This window comes from Monodon monoceros, unplaced genomic scaffold (genome assembly GCF_005190385.1).
Source record: "Monodon monoceros isolate NGI ecotype Baffin Bay Population unplaced genomic scaffold, NGI_Narwhal_1 Super_Scaffold_9, whole genome shotgun sequence".
Taxonomy (NCBI): domain Eukaryota; kingdom Metazoa; phylum Chordata; class Mammalia; order Artiodactyla; family Monodontidae; genus Monodon; species Monodon monoceros.
In genome coordinates, this window is record NW_021703786.1 from 42,872,177 (window position 1) to 42,887,174 (window position 14,998).

A 14,998-nucleotide genomic window follows, 5' to 3' on the forward strand; every position below is an offset into this window, starting at 1 on the left:
ACTTCCTGGCTGTGTGACTTTTGTCAAATTAGTACTCATATCTCAGTTTCCTCCCTGGGAAGAGGGGATAATACCACCAACCTGCCCGAGACTGTTGTGAAAGTAATAAATGTGGAATCTATAGAGCATTCAATAGATGTTAGTGCTTATAGATGCATATCTCAATTCCAGTCAACCTTCCTGAGATATGAAACTGAATTTTACCCAGCTGTTCATAAGGAATCATAATGATCCTGTTCAGATACTATTCCAAGCTTTTTGTTTTGTTTCCAGTAACTTTTCAATCATGGATATCACTCTGCTTTCTTTTCATAAAATCAGACTTCACACTATCTAGCCTGGAGCTATATATTTAAATGTTGCTTAAGTGAATTATCAAGTAAACGAACATGAGAAATAAACCGGCATACTTGAGCACTACGGAGGTGAATTAGGGCTGAGATAGAGCCCATGAAAGTCTACGGAGACAGTGAGCACAGCATGGAAAAGCTGACTGTGGCATCCAGTTAGGAGAGAAAATCTAGTCCATTCCAGATAACTACTGCTCTTCATGAGATGTGAAGAGTAGTGTGGCCAGGGGATTTATGATTATGAAGAAGAAATTCATGGTTTGGGGGAAGAAGGGAGGAGGAGATGGCAAGATTCCTGTGCAACATGAAGAAAGTTCCAGATTCATGATCTTACAAACAGAATAACAGTATATAATACTTCGGTGCAGGATACAGTTACCTGCCTGAATACATGACTGTGTGCGCTGACGTGATGTAATACTATGTGACATGGGGAAGAAAGGTAACAAATTCAACAGATCTGGTCATAAAAATGAACACTCAAGTCAAAAAAGTACAAGGACAGAAGGAGAAAGAAGCTATGTGAGTCTAAAACTAATAGTGATTAATTAGTGATTCAACAAAGGGATGGGCTCTATCATGAAGGAGAACGCTTCTGGTTAATAGAGTTATCTATTAAGAGCACAGAAAAATAAATAAGTATTTCAGGATTGGGTGAAGAATTAATCGACAAACCTCTAAGGTCTTCTCCAATGATAAGATTTCATATCTTTCTACTCAGTGTAACATTCAGTCCTGTCTTACAACATAGTATTTTTTAAGTCAGTAATGCTAACAAAACCCCCAAAATGACACCCTCTGCGATCCAGTCCCAAAAAGAAGGGCAGGGTGGGATGCAGTTTTTCCTCACCAGTTCATAGCAAACCCACCAGTATCAGCTCATCCTAACATTTTCAAAATGATAATGGATTTTTTTTTTTTTTCCGGTATGCGGGCCTCCCACCGTTGTGGCCTCTCCCGTTGCGGAGCACAGGCTCTGGACGCGCAGGCCCAGCGGCCACGGCTCACGGGCCCAGCCGCTCCGTGGCACGTGGGATCCTCCCGGACCGGGGCACGAACTCGTGTCCCCTGCATCGGCAGGCGGACTCCCAACCACTGCGCCACCAGGGAAGCCCTATAATGGATATTTTTTTAAGAGTATTTAAAAAGCTTAAGAGTTCAGTTCAATTCCCATTCACCTAACTAAATATCACAAGTGTGTGATAACTGTCCAGGACATCATGAAGTATCTGATTCACTGACAGCTCCACCTTTACTTCCTGACCCCAACTCACTTCCCTGCTTTAGGGAGTGGTGTGACTGGAAATGAGCAAGTGCACTGACAGCTGCGGGCAGAAGTGATATCCTCCTGTAGCAGGGTACAGGAGAGTCAGAGACCAAAAGAGATATATGATCCTGACACCAAGAAACTAAAGTTCTAGCTTCTACATAAAAATCTGGATAGCAGAATTAGATACAAGAAATTCTACTGCAGCTGTTAATTTCCATGTCTGATGAATTTTATTGAGGATTGTGGGTGGACACGAATAAATGCTTATGCTAAATGCAGATACATTTGATGACAGAAATGAATGAAGGTTTAAAAAAGGGGTCGGGGAGGACTGAGGGAGCTCAAGGACAAAAGGGATAGATCTAAATACAGTAACATATTTAGAAGCCAGATGATTTGTGCCAGGTTCTTAAAAAACAGAAAATATTTACATATGAAGAAGGAAATATGGAATTCACAAATGACAGCCATAAAATACTTAATTAACTAATATAATTAAAGTACAAAGTTCACCCCTTAACCAAAGGAACATGAATGGTAGAAATTAATGTGTAAATTATCATGGTGATACACTAAAATGCTGAGAAATCAATGTATTACTAATGTACGGCATTTAACTGAAGATTGGAATCAAATCCTGCCATCCTCTTACTCATTCCAAGCAGACGTCCACTTGTCAGCTAAGACCCAAGCTTAGGTTTATTCCTACCTCTCTGAAGAGTGCACCATAAAACTGAACAATGTACGGGCAATCACTACTTCGCATCACTACATCCAAATCCATGAGAAGTTGTTTTTGCTCTTTCTCATCCACTGTTGACCGAATTCTCTGGAAAAAAATGACAAAAGATGTCACAAAAACATAAAACAACTTTAGAAACCAAAGAAAAACCACTACCACAAGACTAAAAATTCCAAGCAGACTTCACAAATACTAACCAGACATAAAAATTATCATCTTCCTTATACTTTACAAGAATAATTTTATCACAGAAAAACAAAACAGCACTTAGAAAAAAATTTTTTTGACAAAATAGCACGTAGGAACTCTTTAAGGGACACAGAGCTTTTTAACCACAAGCATTCACTGATGATGATGGAAGGAACGCCCTGCCGGCAAATATAAAGAAAATCTTAACAAGCCATCCTCTAAACAGTTTACGTTGAATAATTATCAGTAGTTTCATACATACTTTTAATCACTATTTCAGAATTGTATGGAATCTGGGTATTCAACGCAAGAACAGCCCTCTTCACTCCCTGGCATCCTTACGCCTTAGCATCCTCCTTCTTTAGAGATGGAAAATAGCCCAGAACAGGTAAAAGTGAGAACTAGCATAGGGGCAGCACACAGACTATGATCCATGTCTCCCAAATCCTGTACTGGTATCTTCCCCCTTCACCATGCTTTCTGTATGTTAAAAACAAAAAGTTCTACCTGACTCTCCAACTCGTGAGTCAGAATGCAGGGCAGCATAAACATGTGGAGGAAAATCTAAAAATGAGGAGACAGAGGGCTGTCTGTCTGCTCCTCAGATGATGAGGTCCTCCCCTGTACACTGCAGACCTGGGGTATATCCCCAACCCACCTGTAAAACGATGACTCTGCACAATTCTAAAAGACTCCCACAAAAGATAAGGGTCCCCAGCCCTGCCACCCACCCAGGAACTGCACAGAACATGGAGATGTTCAGGGCGACAGCTCCCACTGCACTAGAGACAGGAAAAGAATCAAGTTCAGACAGTGTAAAATATTAATAATGAAGTTACAGTTTAATGACAAGGCATGCAAACAGCTCTGTTCTCATAAAAAAAGTTCACAATGTCACACCGCGCCACTGTGTACAATACATAGCACATACTTACAAGGCAAGTTAGTATCAAAAAATATACAAGGTGGCATTTTGTCTTCCAAAGACTTCAAGGTATCTGTCCTCAATGTTCTTGAAAGGGTGAAGGCAGTCAATTAAACTCTTGAACCCATTTTACAGAAGAGAAGCCAGAGGCACAGAGAAATACAAAAGATGTATTCCATGTGACACGACAATAAGCAGGTGTATAAGGAATAGAAGTAGGTTCTCTAATTTTCATTTTTCCCACACTAAATGAGGAATTCCACACATTCCAAATACAAACAAATTTAATTTTGCAACTTAAAATTTACAGCCTGCTAGCTACAGTACTTCATACCAAATAAAATTTATTAGCTGGCATCCATCTTGTACATACTGATTTATTCCAAACTTTCACACTGAATATCCTGCCCAGATAAATAAGAAAAAAATAAGAAGAATGAAAAATAAAAACAAGTAAGACTAGTACTTTTAAAATTAAGAAAATCCCCCCCTCCCATTTCTGTACTTTCATAGTTTGGAGATTAATAAGTTTGCTTTTAAATCAACATCGGCATAATGTCTGCTCAAAAGGGATAGTTTTAAAAAGTCAAATTAGCCCAGAGATGTAATTTGTATTTGTTCAAAACATGACACTGAAATTTTTGTAAACATTTTAATTACATTAACTTCTGTTTTAAAAAATATAACTTTAAAAGTGCAGCTGTGAAAATACTAATTTGGGAACGCTATTATTTTTAAAAGACTTAATAATCCTATGTATCTAAACTTAAAAGACAAAGAACTGGTAATTAGAGACAAACAGGGAAGAAAAAGCAAATGATCCTCTGGTTGCGGAAGATTTCTACCTACTAAAGAATTCTCACTATTAATAGATTAAAAATTTTTTTTCTACTTTTACTATTTTTCCTTATTTACAAGTGTACTAACACACACACTTATAAAACACTATTTTAAAAGATGTCCTCCTTTCTAGTTTATTTTTTGTTTCCCTAAACTGGTTATATGGTTTTCTAAATTTACAATAAACCTCAGTAGTTATCATCAATAACTGACTCTTGGGGACCAGTTTCTAAAAACACTGCTGTTGCTACAGAAAGGATACATGTTACTGTGTGAACTGGAGACCTAACTGAAGTCCCAGCATCTAACTGATGTAATAGGATTATTACTAACCATACTGGAGAGAGAGTTCCTGGCACAGTTGTAATCTCTGAGATTGTCAGCATGGCAGGAAAATCTGTCCATCTGTAAAATATTCTTTAATGCCATTGCTAGCATGAAAGAGAACATGGGGGGGGCTGCTGGATGGCCTACTGCTCTAATGATGCCTGTCCCCACCTCCTCACGCTTTCTGAGCATCTCGCCCAAGTGATGGGTGTTGGAGGACTAGCTGCTGGTACTGCATCTCAATTGTTTAAAACAGAGCAAGTACAGCTAGCTCTGAATTATACTGACACTAAAGTTTTAGGGTCGTATTGTAACCTTTATTGTATGTGAGGAATTAATAAACTAAGCTAATTCAAAAGGCCTGAAGGACTCAAAGAGGAGATTAACTATAAGCATACATCTCCTACAATAGCAGTAGCTTCAAATTAATGATTTTAATTCAGTAATTCAATAAGTAATTCAAGTTAGAAAACACAAATAATCGATGATTCAAATGACAAAATACTTAGTAATAAAAGTCACTACCAGGAAAGTTTTTCTAATTGAACATCAAAGTAATGTGTATGGAAAAGATTTCTACCATTTGAAATAAGCAAGGCTCGGATTCTCTAATGAAGGGAGCATAATCACCAAAAATGGAACACATCACTGAGAACAAACTTCCCTTCCCCTTATAAAGCTGTCCTTAATGAGGGTACTGGAAAATGCAAAGGTGAAGCCAATTATACTACTTGAAATTCTCCTGTAATTTAAATGTTCAGAAATCAAATGTGTTGATAAATGCCTTGAATTACAGGAAATTTTCATTTATTGACACCATAAATTTAAAGTTAGATAAGGCTAATGTTCATTTGGTCTCAGCAAACTCTTTTTTTTTTTTTTTTTCTATTTAAGAAAGTAGAAAATATTCAAGAAAATCATCTCAAGAACCTTAAGTTTTAAAGAAAAGTTTCACTTTCACCCAAATATCATTAAAATTACTCTTGTTTCTTCATTATGGGGCTATTGAGCTTTTACTTGTCACTGTTTTATTAACCTAGCTTAAGTTATCACATTCTCTCAGGACAAACTAAACTACTTTTTGAAAATCAACCTATACAGCATTTCCAATAATGAAGTTATTTTCAAATTATTACAATTTTACTTTATTTGGAACATAATGTAGAGAAAACACTTTTAAAGCAAAACAGGAATTACTACCCTACTTATATAAGCAGTTTGCTACAGTGAAGAAATTTTATATACCTGAAGCTAAAAATATATTTTTTAAATTGTTGTCCAAATCTGTATACAAAGCTGTTTTATACTCTGATAAAGCTTTAAAAGCAGGTAAGTGCCAACAAAAACTGCATGTAGCTACAGATCAGCAACACCAAAATAACTCTCATTTAAAGACACTTAGTAGAGGCAAAGGGAAAAAAAGATAAATTCCTAGTTCCCTGGTTGTATGACTATTAGTGTTATACATGGTTCTTATCTAATTAAAAAAAAAATTCCAAAGAGCTTCACTTATCTAAAGCAGCCAATCCAACTCATGCCATTGGCTGAAGCAGCCACAAATTCAGTTACTAGAACTCTGTAAGGATTAAGCTACAGTTATAGAAAGTTAAGAAGTTCCATAGGACAAGCTAAAAAATTTAAGTTAGAAATTGCCCTCTTGCCCTCTCCTACCTCATGCACAGAACCCAGCAATGCCCACTTTGAGAACAGTCCCAATCATACAGAAATACCAGGAAGTGGTTGAAAGTTTGCTTTCCTTCTTCCTGTACAATGTGACATCTTCAAGTCATTGGTAAATTTAAATGTTGACAGCTTATACCTGGCCTCATCTGGAATGCCTCAATTTTTAACAACATGAATTTAAAGTATAAATACTCCTTTCACTGGGATTTCACACACACTATTCTCTAGCCTTATCTCCAAACCCTGCCAACCCGACCTCTCACGTAATTTGCTGGTACTCATCAAGGATGAATAGTTAGGGACAAAACTAACACCAGTAAGTATGAAGGACTTTCAAGTTGATTAAGACACATTATAAGGATGGAAAGGGACTGGGGGAACTATTAAAACTAAATTCACTGAAGGACTGGGGTGGAAAGGGCAGAGAGAAAGAAGCCAAGAGGATGGATGAAAACAGGCAGTACACACTCTTAAGGAAACCGATTTCACCCCTTGTTACTGAGATACTATGACCGCATTAGTGTCGCTTTCCTAAATTTATTTTCAGAGGTCAGGAGTGACATGGAGAAGGGATAAAGGGAAAGAGTATGATGATGACCCACTCGCTATTATGGGGTAAGGCCAGGATGGCTCAACTGGCAAAGAGGAAATGAAAAAAGGCCCACAGCGTAGGTCCTCAGAAGCGGGTCTCCAAGGAGCATTTTGCCTGGGCGTTAAATGAACACCTAGCTGATTCCGGTAGTGTCCTTGCCACCCACTCTGATTCAGGGTTAACCCACATCTCCGTGTCAGAGTTCTCAGAGCTAGCTCAGTTGCTAGAGAAGCCAGGCACACACCAAAGCACTGGGGCCCGCCCTGAAAGGACCCCAGTCTGTGTCTGCCTGTGTCCTATGCAAGAACTCTGGACTCTCACCAAAATCCCAAAGTTGTTCTACCTGCCAACTCAAGCTATAAGGAAAGGTCAGGCCAATGACCAGCTCTATCTGTTGGATAATGTGTGTGTGGAGAAGGCCCTCTGGGTTACCTGATCCCATTCGTGTTTAGAGAAGGAGAAAATAGCTCATCACATACTCGAAAGACTCAGGGTAAAGAAGACTGATAAGTCATACATGTTCCTGATTAAAAACAGTAGTTCCACAACGTGTACAACAAATGTTTCTAGGATCTGGGCGTTCCAGGCAAAAGAGATACACGTCACCTGCAAACATATCAGGAATCAAGAACCGAGGAGTCCAGGAACTGACTTCAGAAAGACAGACTTGAAAACAGCAACACAGTCAAATAAACTTACAAAATGTCTATCAATTCTAACTGATACTCCATCTGTGTTTTTGTTTTGAAATGGAGAAAATACATGGGGAAAGAGATGTGGGGAACAGAAAAAATGGGAAAAGTAATGTGAAAGGGCATGACCACTAGTCCTGGCAGGTACAGTCTCTAAACTCTCACATGACACATTCTTGCCGGGTCTTTGAAGGGCTCAGCTGAGGGTTCAGAGAACCGTGTAACAAGGTGCCCGTGTTCATCTGTGGCTGCTCAGAGTAAGTTAGGAATAAGGTATGAGTATTCAAAAGTGAATGAGGGGTGAGTTCCCCAATCAGAAATTTGGGCACGGACACAATGAAACTCAGCAAGATGATGTATTCAACAACTATAGAGGAAATCAGTGTATGGCTTTAAAGATTATTCTAGGCATTGACTAAAACAATTTAACACGCAATAAAGTGATGCAAGCTATTAGTATTTGGGCCATTAGGCAAAGTGCTACTTTCAATTTACCGCCAACCGAAATCAGAGCACCAGAAGGTCTTTACCCTTCGGCAAAGCCGAGTGGGATCCACTACCGCCTGCAGGTAGCTTGATCTCAGCTCTCAGTGGCTGTGGCTCATCCCTCTAGCTGAGCGCCTCTCACCATCTAAGGTGACCAACAGTATTTATATTCTCTACTCAAGTAATTGCCAAATATCTTGCCAAAATGGGATGAAAGCTTGAGCAATCACTCACAGGACAGGAATGAGATCAAATGCTCCCTGCGTCGATCAAATGCCCCATAATATGGGGCAATCAACTGTGGATTTCTTAATAAGCCATGTGATCTAGCCAATCGAATGAAAGCCTAAGACACTGGACTGAGTAGACGCTGATAAGTATCACCCACGCAGGAATCCTAGAGCTGGTACCTGGGCAAACACAGCACATGGGATCTCGAGTGGACGCCTCTCCACAGAAAATAAAGAGGGATGGAATGAAGGTTCTACAGCGTTTCATTTAAAATCAAATGATGCAGAGAACAAGGACTTCTTAATTGATATAATTGTAATAAACGTATTTTGAAAGTATCCAGTTCCTAGGATCCACAAACACCAATACTGCCCTGCCAGAAGTGCTGCCTTGTTCATTAAGCAGTCCCTGCCCTTTGGTTAGGGACTCCTCCTAAGGTTAACATGTGAGAGAATAAAACACAAAGGGGAATCCACTGCCAGTCAGTGGATGACTTCAGATCAACCTAAGTCAGGGAGGTAGGGGATAGGAGAGCAAGGATCACACTCAGATCCCCAAGCGTCCCCTTGGATTCTTACAAACATTCGATCCTTACAACAAATGTGCTGCTTTCCCAGCAGAAATGTCCAGAATTCAGTTCTAATACGAAGTTGGAAAACCCCAGAAATCACTGCAGCACATCAGTGAGCTATCACTTTCCTCTGAGCTGCAGGAAATCCTAGGCATTCTTATATTCCTTATTTCAAAACAAAGATTCTATATCCCACAGATGCAGCAAGACACTTAACCTTAGCTGCTAAAGAGTCTTCTTCTAAACAGATCACATAAAAAAATGTCCATGATGTCTTACAATACTATCACTAATAAGATCAAAGCAGATGGCCTCATTAGCCAAAACAAACAGTAAAAAAAAAAAAAAAAAGGCAAAGTATTTGGAGTGCTGATCACAGACGCAAAACTGTTTTTCATGTCAAAGAGTAACAAATTGTGTGTCTGTTAAATCAATTGTTTTAAATTATGAAAACACATGTTTTTACTAAGGAAGAAAGAAAGGATACTAATTCTTAACTGCAAAACCATCTGAGTCTTTAGAAGCAATTTAATGAACTCTCGATTGTAACTTAGTCAAATTAATTAATTAATAGTAGGACCTGCCCTTCTTCTCCCTTCTACATATCTTGTGCTGTGCATCATCAGAGAACGTGCAAGATCACGTCCAACAACATATGTGATATCACGTCATGGGAAGACCTGCCCTGAGGACAAAGTTAATAGGACAAGTTTGATAAGTCTTGACAAGGGTGGTATTGTCTTCCTCTTTACTCATTACATCATCCACATGTAAAGAGCACAATGTTAACCTCAGCACTGAAACATTTAAGGGCCTAAAGATCATAAATGACAGATCACAACTTCGGTACCCATGACAATACAGTGAGATAAGAGAGAAATCTGATATATAAACAATTACAGAGGCATGGCTATAACATAACAAAGAATGACAGAAAATGTGCAGGAGGTATTGTTCAAATATTGTTCCGGAGGATCCTCATTTAGAATGAGGTGTGTTAAGACGGGTTTTTCTCCAAATAACTGCATAAGCTAGGATACAGTCCTATGTCACGGTTCAGTCAGGTCAGTCAAGTGAAGGTAGAGGGTTTCAGAAACTAGGTGTCCAGGATGTTCAGAAACAAAAATGGTTGATTAAAGTTCACCAAGAGCAACCATTTCCAAACTGTCCACGTGGATCCCAAAGGTTCCTCAGCACTCATGCCCCAAGGGCTTCCGATATGGGTAGGCACCTCCTGTCCATCACATCAGCCAGGATAGCACTAATTTTGTCTGCTTTATTTATTGGGGTCTACATACAATTCTATTAACAGAGAGAATCCACTAGGAGCAACAGCAAAAGAAACACACGCAGACTAGGAGTTCCAATCCCCACTACACCAGGGACTAGGGGGCAGCCCTGCCACATGCTTGGGATCTGTCCACTCCTGGAAGGGCACCACTTACACTTTTCATTGCAATGCCACAACATTCAAGCAACATTAGCAACATAAAATAATATGGGGCAATCAACTGTGGATTTCTTAATAAGCCATGAGGATCCAGCCAGTCGAATGAGAGCCTAAGACACTGGACTCCAGTCTCAATTCAAAACAAGATAGCCATGGCTTCTGCATCCCACAAGTGACCTGGATAATCAAATGCTAGCACTGTGGACCTTTGAAACTCAACAAAACTGCCTAACAAAGTTGTCTATAGCATCAGAAAGAAGCTCTTCTAACTAAGGCCATGCCTGTCAAGTGTCATTCTACTGCCTTCAGAACACTGCGCAAGACCAATGCTTGGGACTAAAACGACCCTCCTCCGACAGTGCTCACGGGCCCCATGCAAACTATGCAGCACTGAACTTCTGACAGCAATGGCGAGGTCCCCACTGCCCAGCTGCCTCCCGACACTCGCAGCTCTGCCTGCGCAGGAGGCCCACCCAGCGAGCAGGGGAAAGCCCCACGCTGCTCTGCTCAGGGAGGGCTGGGCTGTGGGTGCTGACGCTCTCGGGCGGAGGGCTCTGGTCCCTCCCACCAGGCATCGGGGTAACCTGGGTCTCAGCTCAAGCACACTGACGTCGATACCCAAATACCAAGGAGAGGCAAGAACGCAGGAATCGAGATTGGGCTAGCAGCCCAGGGTCAGGAAAAGTTAAACGAGCGCAGCAGGAGAGTTGGAAGAGTAGAGGAAGGACACTGAGGGTGGAAGGAGTAACACATGTCAGGCAGATGGCCAAGAAAGGGAAACACCCGAAACCCTTAAATATGAGGTCACAAACTGCGAAGAGCCGATTGCTTTTCTGATTAACTCAGGGAACTTCTCAATTAGAAGACTCAAAGCTCATCATAGTGACCAGCAGCGACAACCTTCACACCTTCCTACCCCATCCAAAGGCCCAGTCTCTCCAGTGAGACGAGACCTTTACTCCCGCGTTCACCCTCCGAATAACAGTTCCACTGCCTTCTGTCTTTAGCGACAGCAATTTCATTCCTTTCTATTCCCTCCCACTTTCATTCTTTCCTACTCTCCCCTGTTTTTTCTCTCACAGCCTACAAACAAGAACAGGGCACGATCCTTCAAGAAGTCAATCCGGACCTAATTAACAACAGGGGGGCGGCAGTCCAGGCCTGCAGGAGGTCACTCCTCCCTCTGGTAGCAATCTGCCTTTGCTGTCCCACTCAATTCCAGCCGTGGGCCTGAACCGTGGCACTGCAGCTACTCTTCCTAACTCTTTACTCCTGTGTCCCTGGATTGTTTTGAGTAGATTCTGATCATCTGTGGACTAACTCTGCTGGGGGTTTCTCCCAGATTTGAATTTCTCTAACCCTAGCTTGAAAACCTAATCCTGATTGCTTCTTCAAACACTTGGCCTGAATTCTGGGGTCTTCCCAGAATTGGCTGTAATAACCAGCCCTGCCAGACAGCTAAGCAGAGCTTAGCTAGGCACTACTTCACCTTAGGGGATGGTGACTGTGCGTGTCTAATCTTTTCATTCAGTGGTTATTCCACCATCGCGCAAAACGGGGCGTGAAATAAATGTTATTTGCAGAGGATGCTGATCCAAGCCTGAAGTACCAGCCGGCGTCAAAGGACGTCCCACCTGAGCTTTAAAAGACCCTGCGGCAACCATGGCTTTGCCCTCAGCAGTCCTGTGACTCAGTCGCTCAGGCAGAGTTAGACAAAATAGTAAAAGACAAACTACTCACAGAAGAGTAAAACCTGCTTACCCAAGCGTGTGCAAATAAAAATGAAGGATTCAAATTTCCCACATCCTAGGTCTAACACAGAACCTCCCTGGCAGCTTAGGGAACTGTGCTCAGGCCAAAGGGCAAGAAAGTATCGTAAGTATAACTCTTACATATACTGTGTGTTATCTTGCTGAATCTGATTTATGATATCATAACTGATTTTTAGATTAATTATCTCTTGGAGATAATTATTTCCTATAACGAAGAACTCATTTTTTCAAACATTTCTTATATGTGGCAAAATAAATTTGGGGAAGGGCTCCCTCAAAACTAAAAATGAGGAATAAACAATAATTTTTAAATATCAGGTTAATACCACAGTTCACTTTGGTGCAGATACTGCAAGTAAATCTTAGGATAATTTCCAGGATAAGCTTAATGTCTGATAAAGAAATCCTTCTACAGAACAGGATAGAAAGCCCAGAGATAAACCCACACACATATGGTCACCTTATCTAGAAGAGGCAAGAATATACAATGGAGAAAAGACAGCCTCTTCAATAAGTGGTGCTGGGAAAACTGGACAGCTACATGTAAAAGAATGAAATTAGAACACTTCCTAACACCACATACAGAAATAAACTCAAAATGGATTAAAGACCTAAGTGTAAAGCCAGACACTATAAAACCCTTTGAGGAAAACATAGGCAGAACGCTCTATGACATAAATCACAGCAAGATCCTTTTTGACCCACCTCCTAGAGAAATGGAAATAAAAATAAAAAATAAACCAATGGGACCTAAATGAAACTTAAAAGCTTTTGCACAGCAAAGCAAACCATAAACAAGACGAAAAGACAACCCTCAGAATGGAAGAAAATATTTGCAGACGAAGCAACTGACAAAGGATTAATCTCCAAAATATACAAGCAGCTCATGCTCAATATCAAAAAAACAAACAACCCAATCCAAAAATGGGTGGAAGATCTAAACAGACGTTTCTCCAAAGAAGACATACAGATTGCCAACAAACACATGAAAGGATGCCTAACATCACTAATCATTAGAGAAATGCAAATCAAAACCACAATGAGGTATTACCTCACACCGGTCAGAATGGCCATCATCAAAAAATCTACAAACAAGGGACTTCCGTGGTGGCACAGTGGTTAAGAATCCGCCTGCCAATGCAGGACACACGAGTTCGAACCCTGGTCCAGGAAGATCCCACATGCCGCGGAGCAACTGAGCCCATGCGCCACATCTACTGAGCCTGCGCTCTAGAGCCCGCGAGCCACAACTACTGAGCCTGTGTGCCACAACTACTGAAGCCCACATGCCTAGAGCCCATGCTCTGCAACAAGAGAAGCCACTGTGGTGAGAGGCCCGTGCACCGCAACGGAGAGTAGATGCAACTAGAGAAAGCCCGCGTGCAGCAACGAAGATTCAACACAACCAAAAATAAATATAAAATAATAAATTTATTTTTTTAAATCTACAAACGATAAATGCTGGACAGGGTGTGGAGAAAAGGGAACCCTCTTGCACTGTTGGTGAGAATGTAAATTGATACAGCTACTATGGAGAACAGTATGCAGGTTCCTTAAAAAACTAAAAATAGAACTACCATATGACCCAGCAGTCCCACTACTGGGCATATACCCTGAGAAAACCATAATTCCAAAAGAGTCATGTACCACAATGTTCACTGCAGCACTATTTACAATAGCCAGGACATGGAAGCAACCTAAGTGTCCATCGACAGATGGATGGGTAAAGAAGATGTGGCACATATATACAATGGAATATTACTCAGCCATAAAAAGAAACGAAATTGAGTTATTTGTAGTGAGGTGGATGGAGCCAGAGTCTGTCATACAGAGTGAAGTAAGTCAGAAAGAGAAAAACAAATACCATATGCTAACACATATATATGGAATCTAAAAAAAAAAAAATTAGTCCTGAAGAACCTAGGGGCAGGACAGGAATAAAGACACAGACGTAGAGAATGGACTTGAGGACACGGGAAGGGGGAAGGGTAAGCTGGGACGAAGTGAGAGAGTGGCACTGATATATATACACTACCAAATGTAAAATAGATAGCTAGTGGGAAGCAGCCGCATAGCACAGGGGGATCAGCTCGGTGCTGTGTGACCACCTAGAGGGGTGGGATAGGGAGGGTGGGAGGGAGATACAAGTGGGAGGGGATATGGGGATATATGTACACATATAGCTGATTCACTTTGTTATAAAGCAGAAAGTAACACAACATTGTAAAGCAATTATACTCCAATAAAGATGTTAAAAAAAAAAAGAAATCCTTCTATATTAAGTGCATAATAAGACACTTAGTATACAGCTACTTCTAGTGGGTTTCTCATTTCACCAACACCAAGGAAAACTTACAGGAGCGTGAACCGCTGTCTCACAGCTCCTTTAAATCTCCCCAGTCCTTATCTCAGAGATAAAACCAGTGCATGCTCAGGAATAGAGCCATCTACGTGTAAAATGTCAGATCTAACTCCTCAGTCGTACAATGCCTCTGTGTATCTTCACTCGACAGTCTGGTCTGTGTGCCTAAGTGAAGAGTGAATAAACTCTTGGTATCATGAAGGGCTAAGTTTTTTCAAAGAGACCAACAATAATACGTTTTAAATTTGTAGTAGATGGCATATACTAGTCATCAAATTGGTATCCAATTTTAATATATATTAATGCACAAACACTCTTCCAGTATTATACAAACTCATAAAATCCAATCCTTACACCCCATCAATATGTTGACTGGAATGTCAGATTACCAAGTTCAGTGAGAGTGTGGCCATATCTCATTTTTTCCTTTTTCCTTTTAAATTGCCCTCCCACCACTCCCATGCTAAACTATCATGCTTGCTCAAGAATTCAAGGTGACAAAGATAGACAGCATCA

The 14,998-nt window shown here is 40.6% G+C and overlaps 1 protein-coding gene across 2 annotated transcripts in view; it reads right to left on the bottom strand.

Moving 5' to 3' along the window:
- The window catches only part of MAP2K4 (mitogen-activated protein kinase kinase 4), a 105,056-nt gene that overhangs the window by 29,641 nt on the left and 60,417 nt on the right, over positions 1-14,998 (bottom strand). For both annotated transcript variants that reach the window (XM_029211284.1, XM_029211285.1), the window contains one exon: positions 2,330-2,449. In XM_029211284.1, coding sequence (XP_029067117.1) covers positions 2,330-2,449 — 120 coding nt within the window. The remainder of the gene's footprint in view (positions 1-2,329; positions 2,450-14,998) is intronic.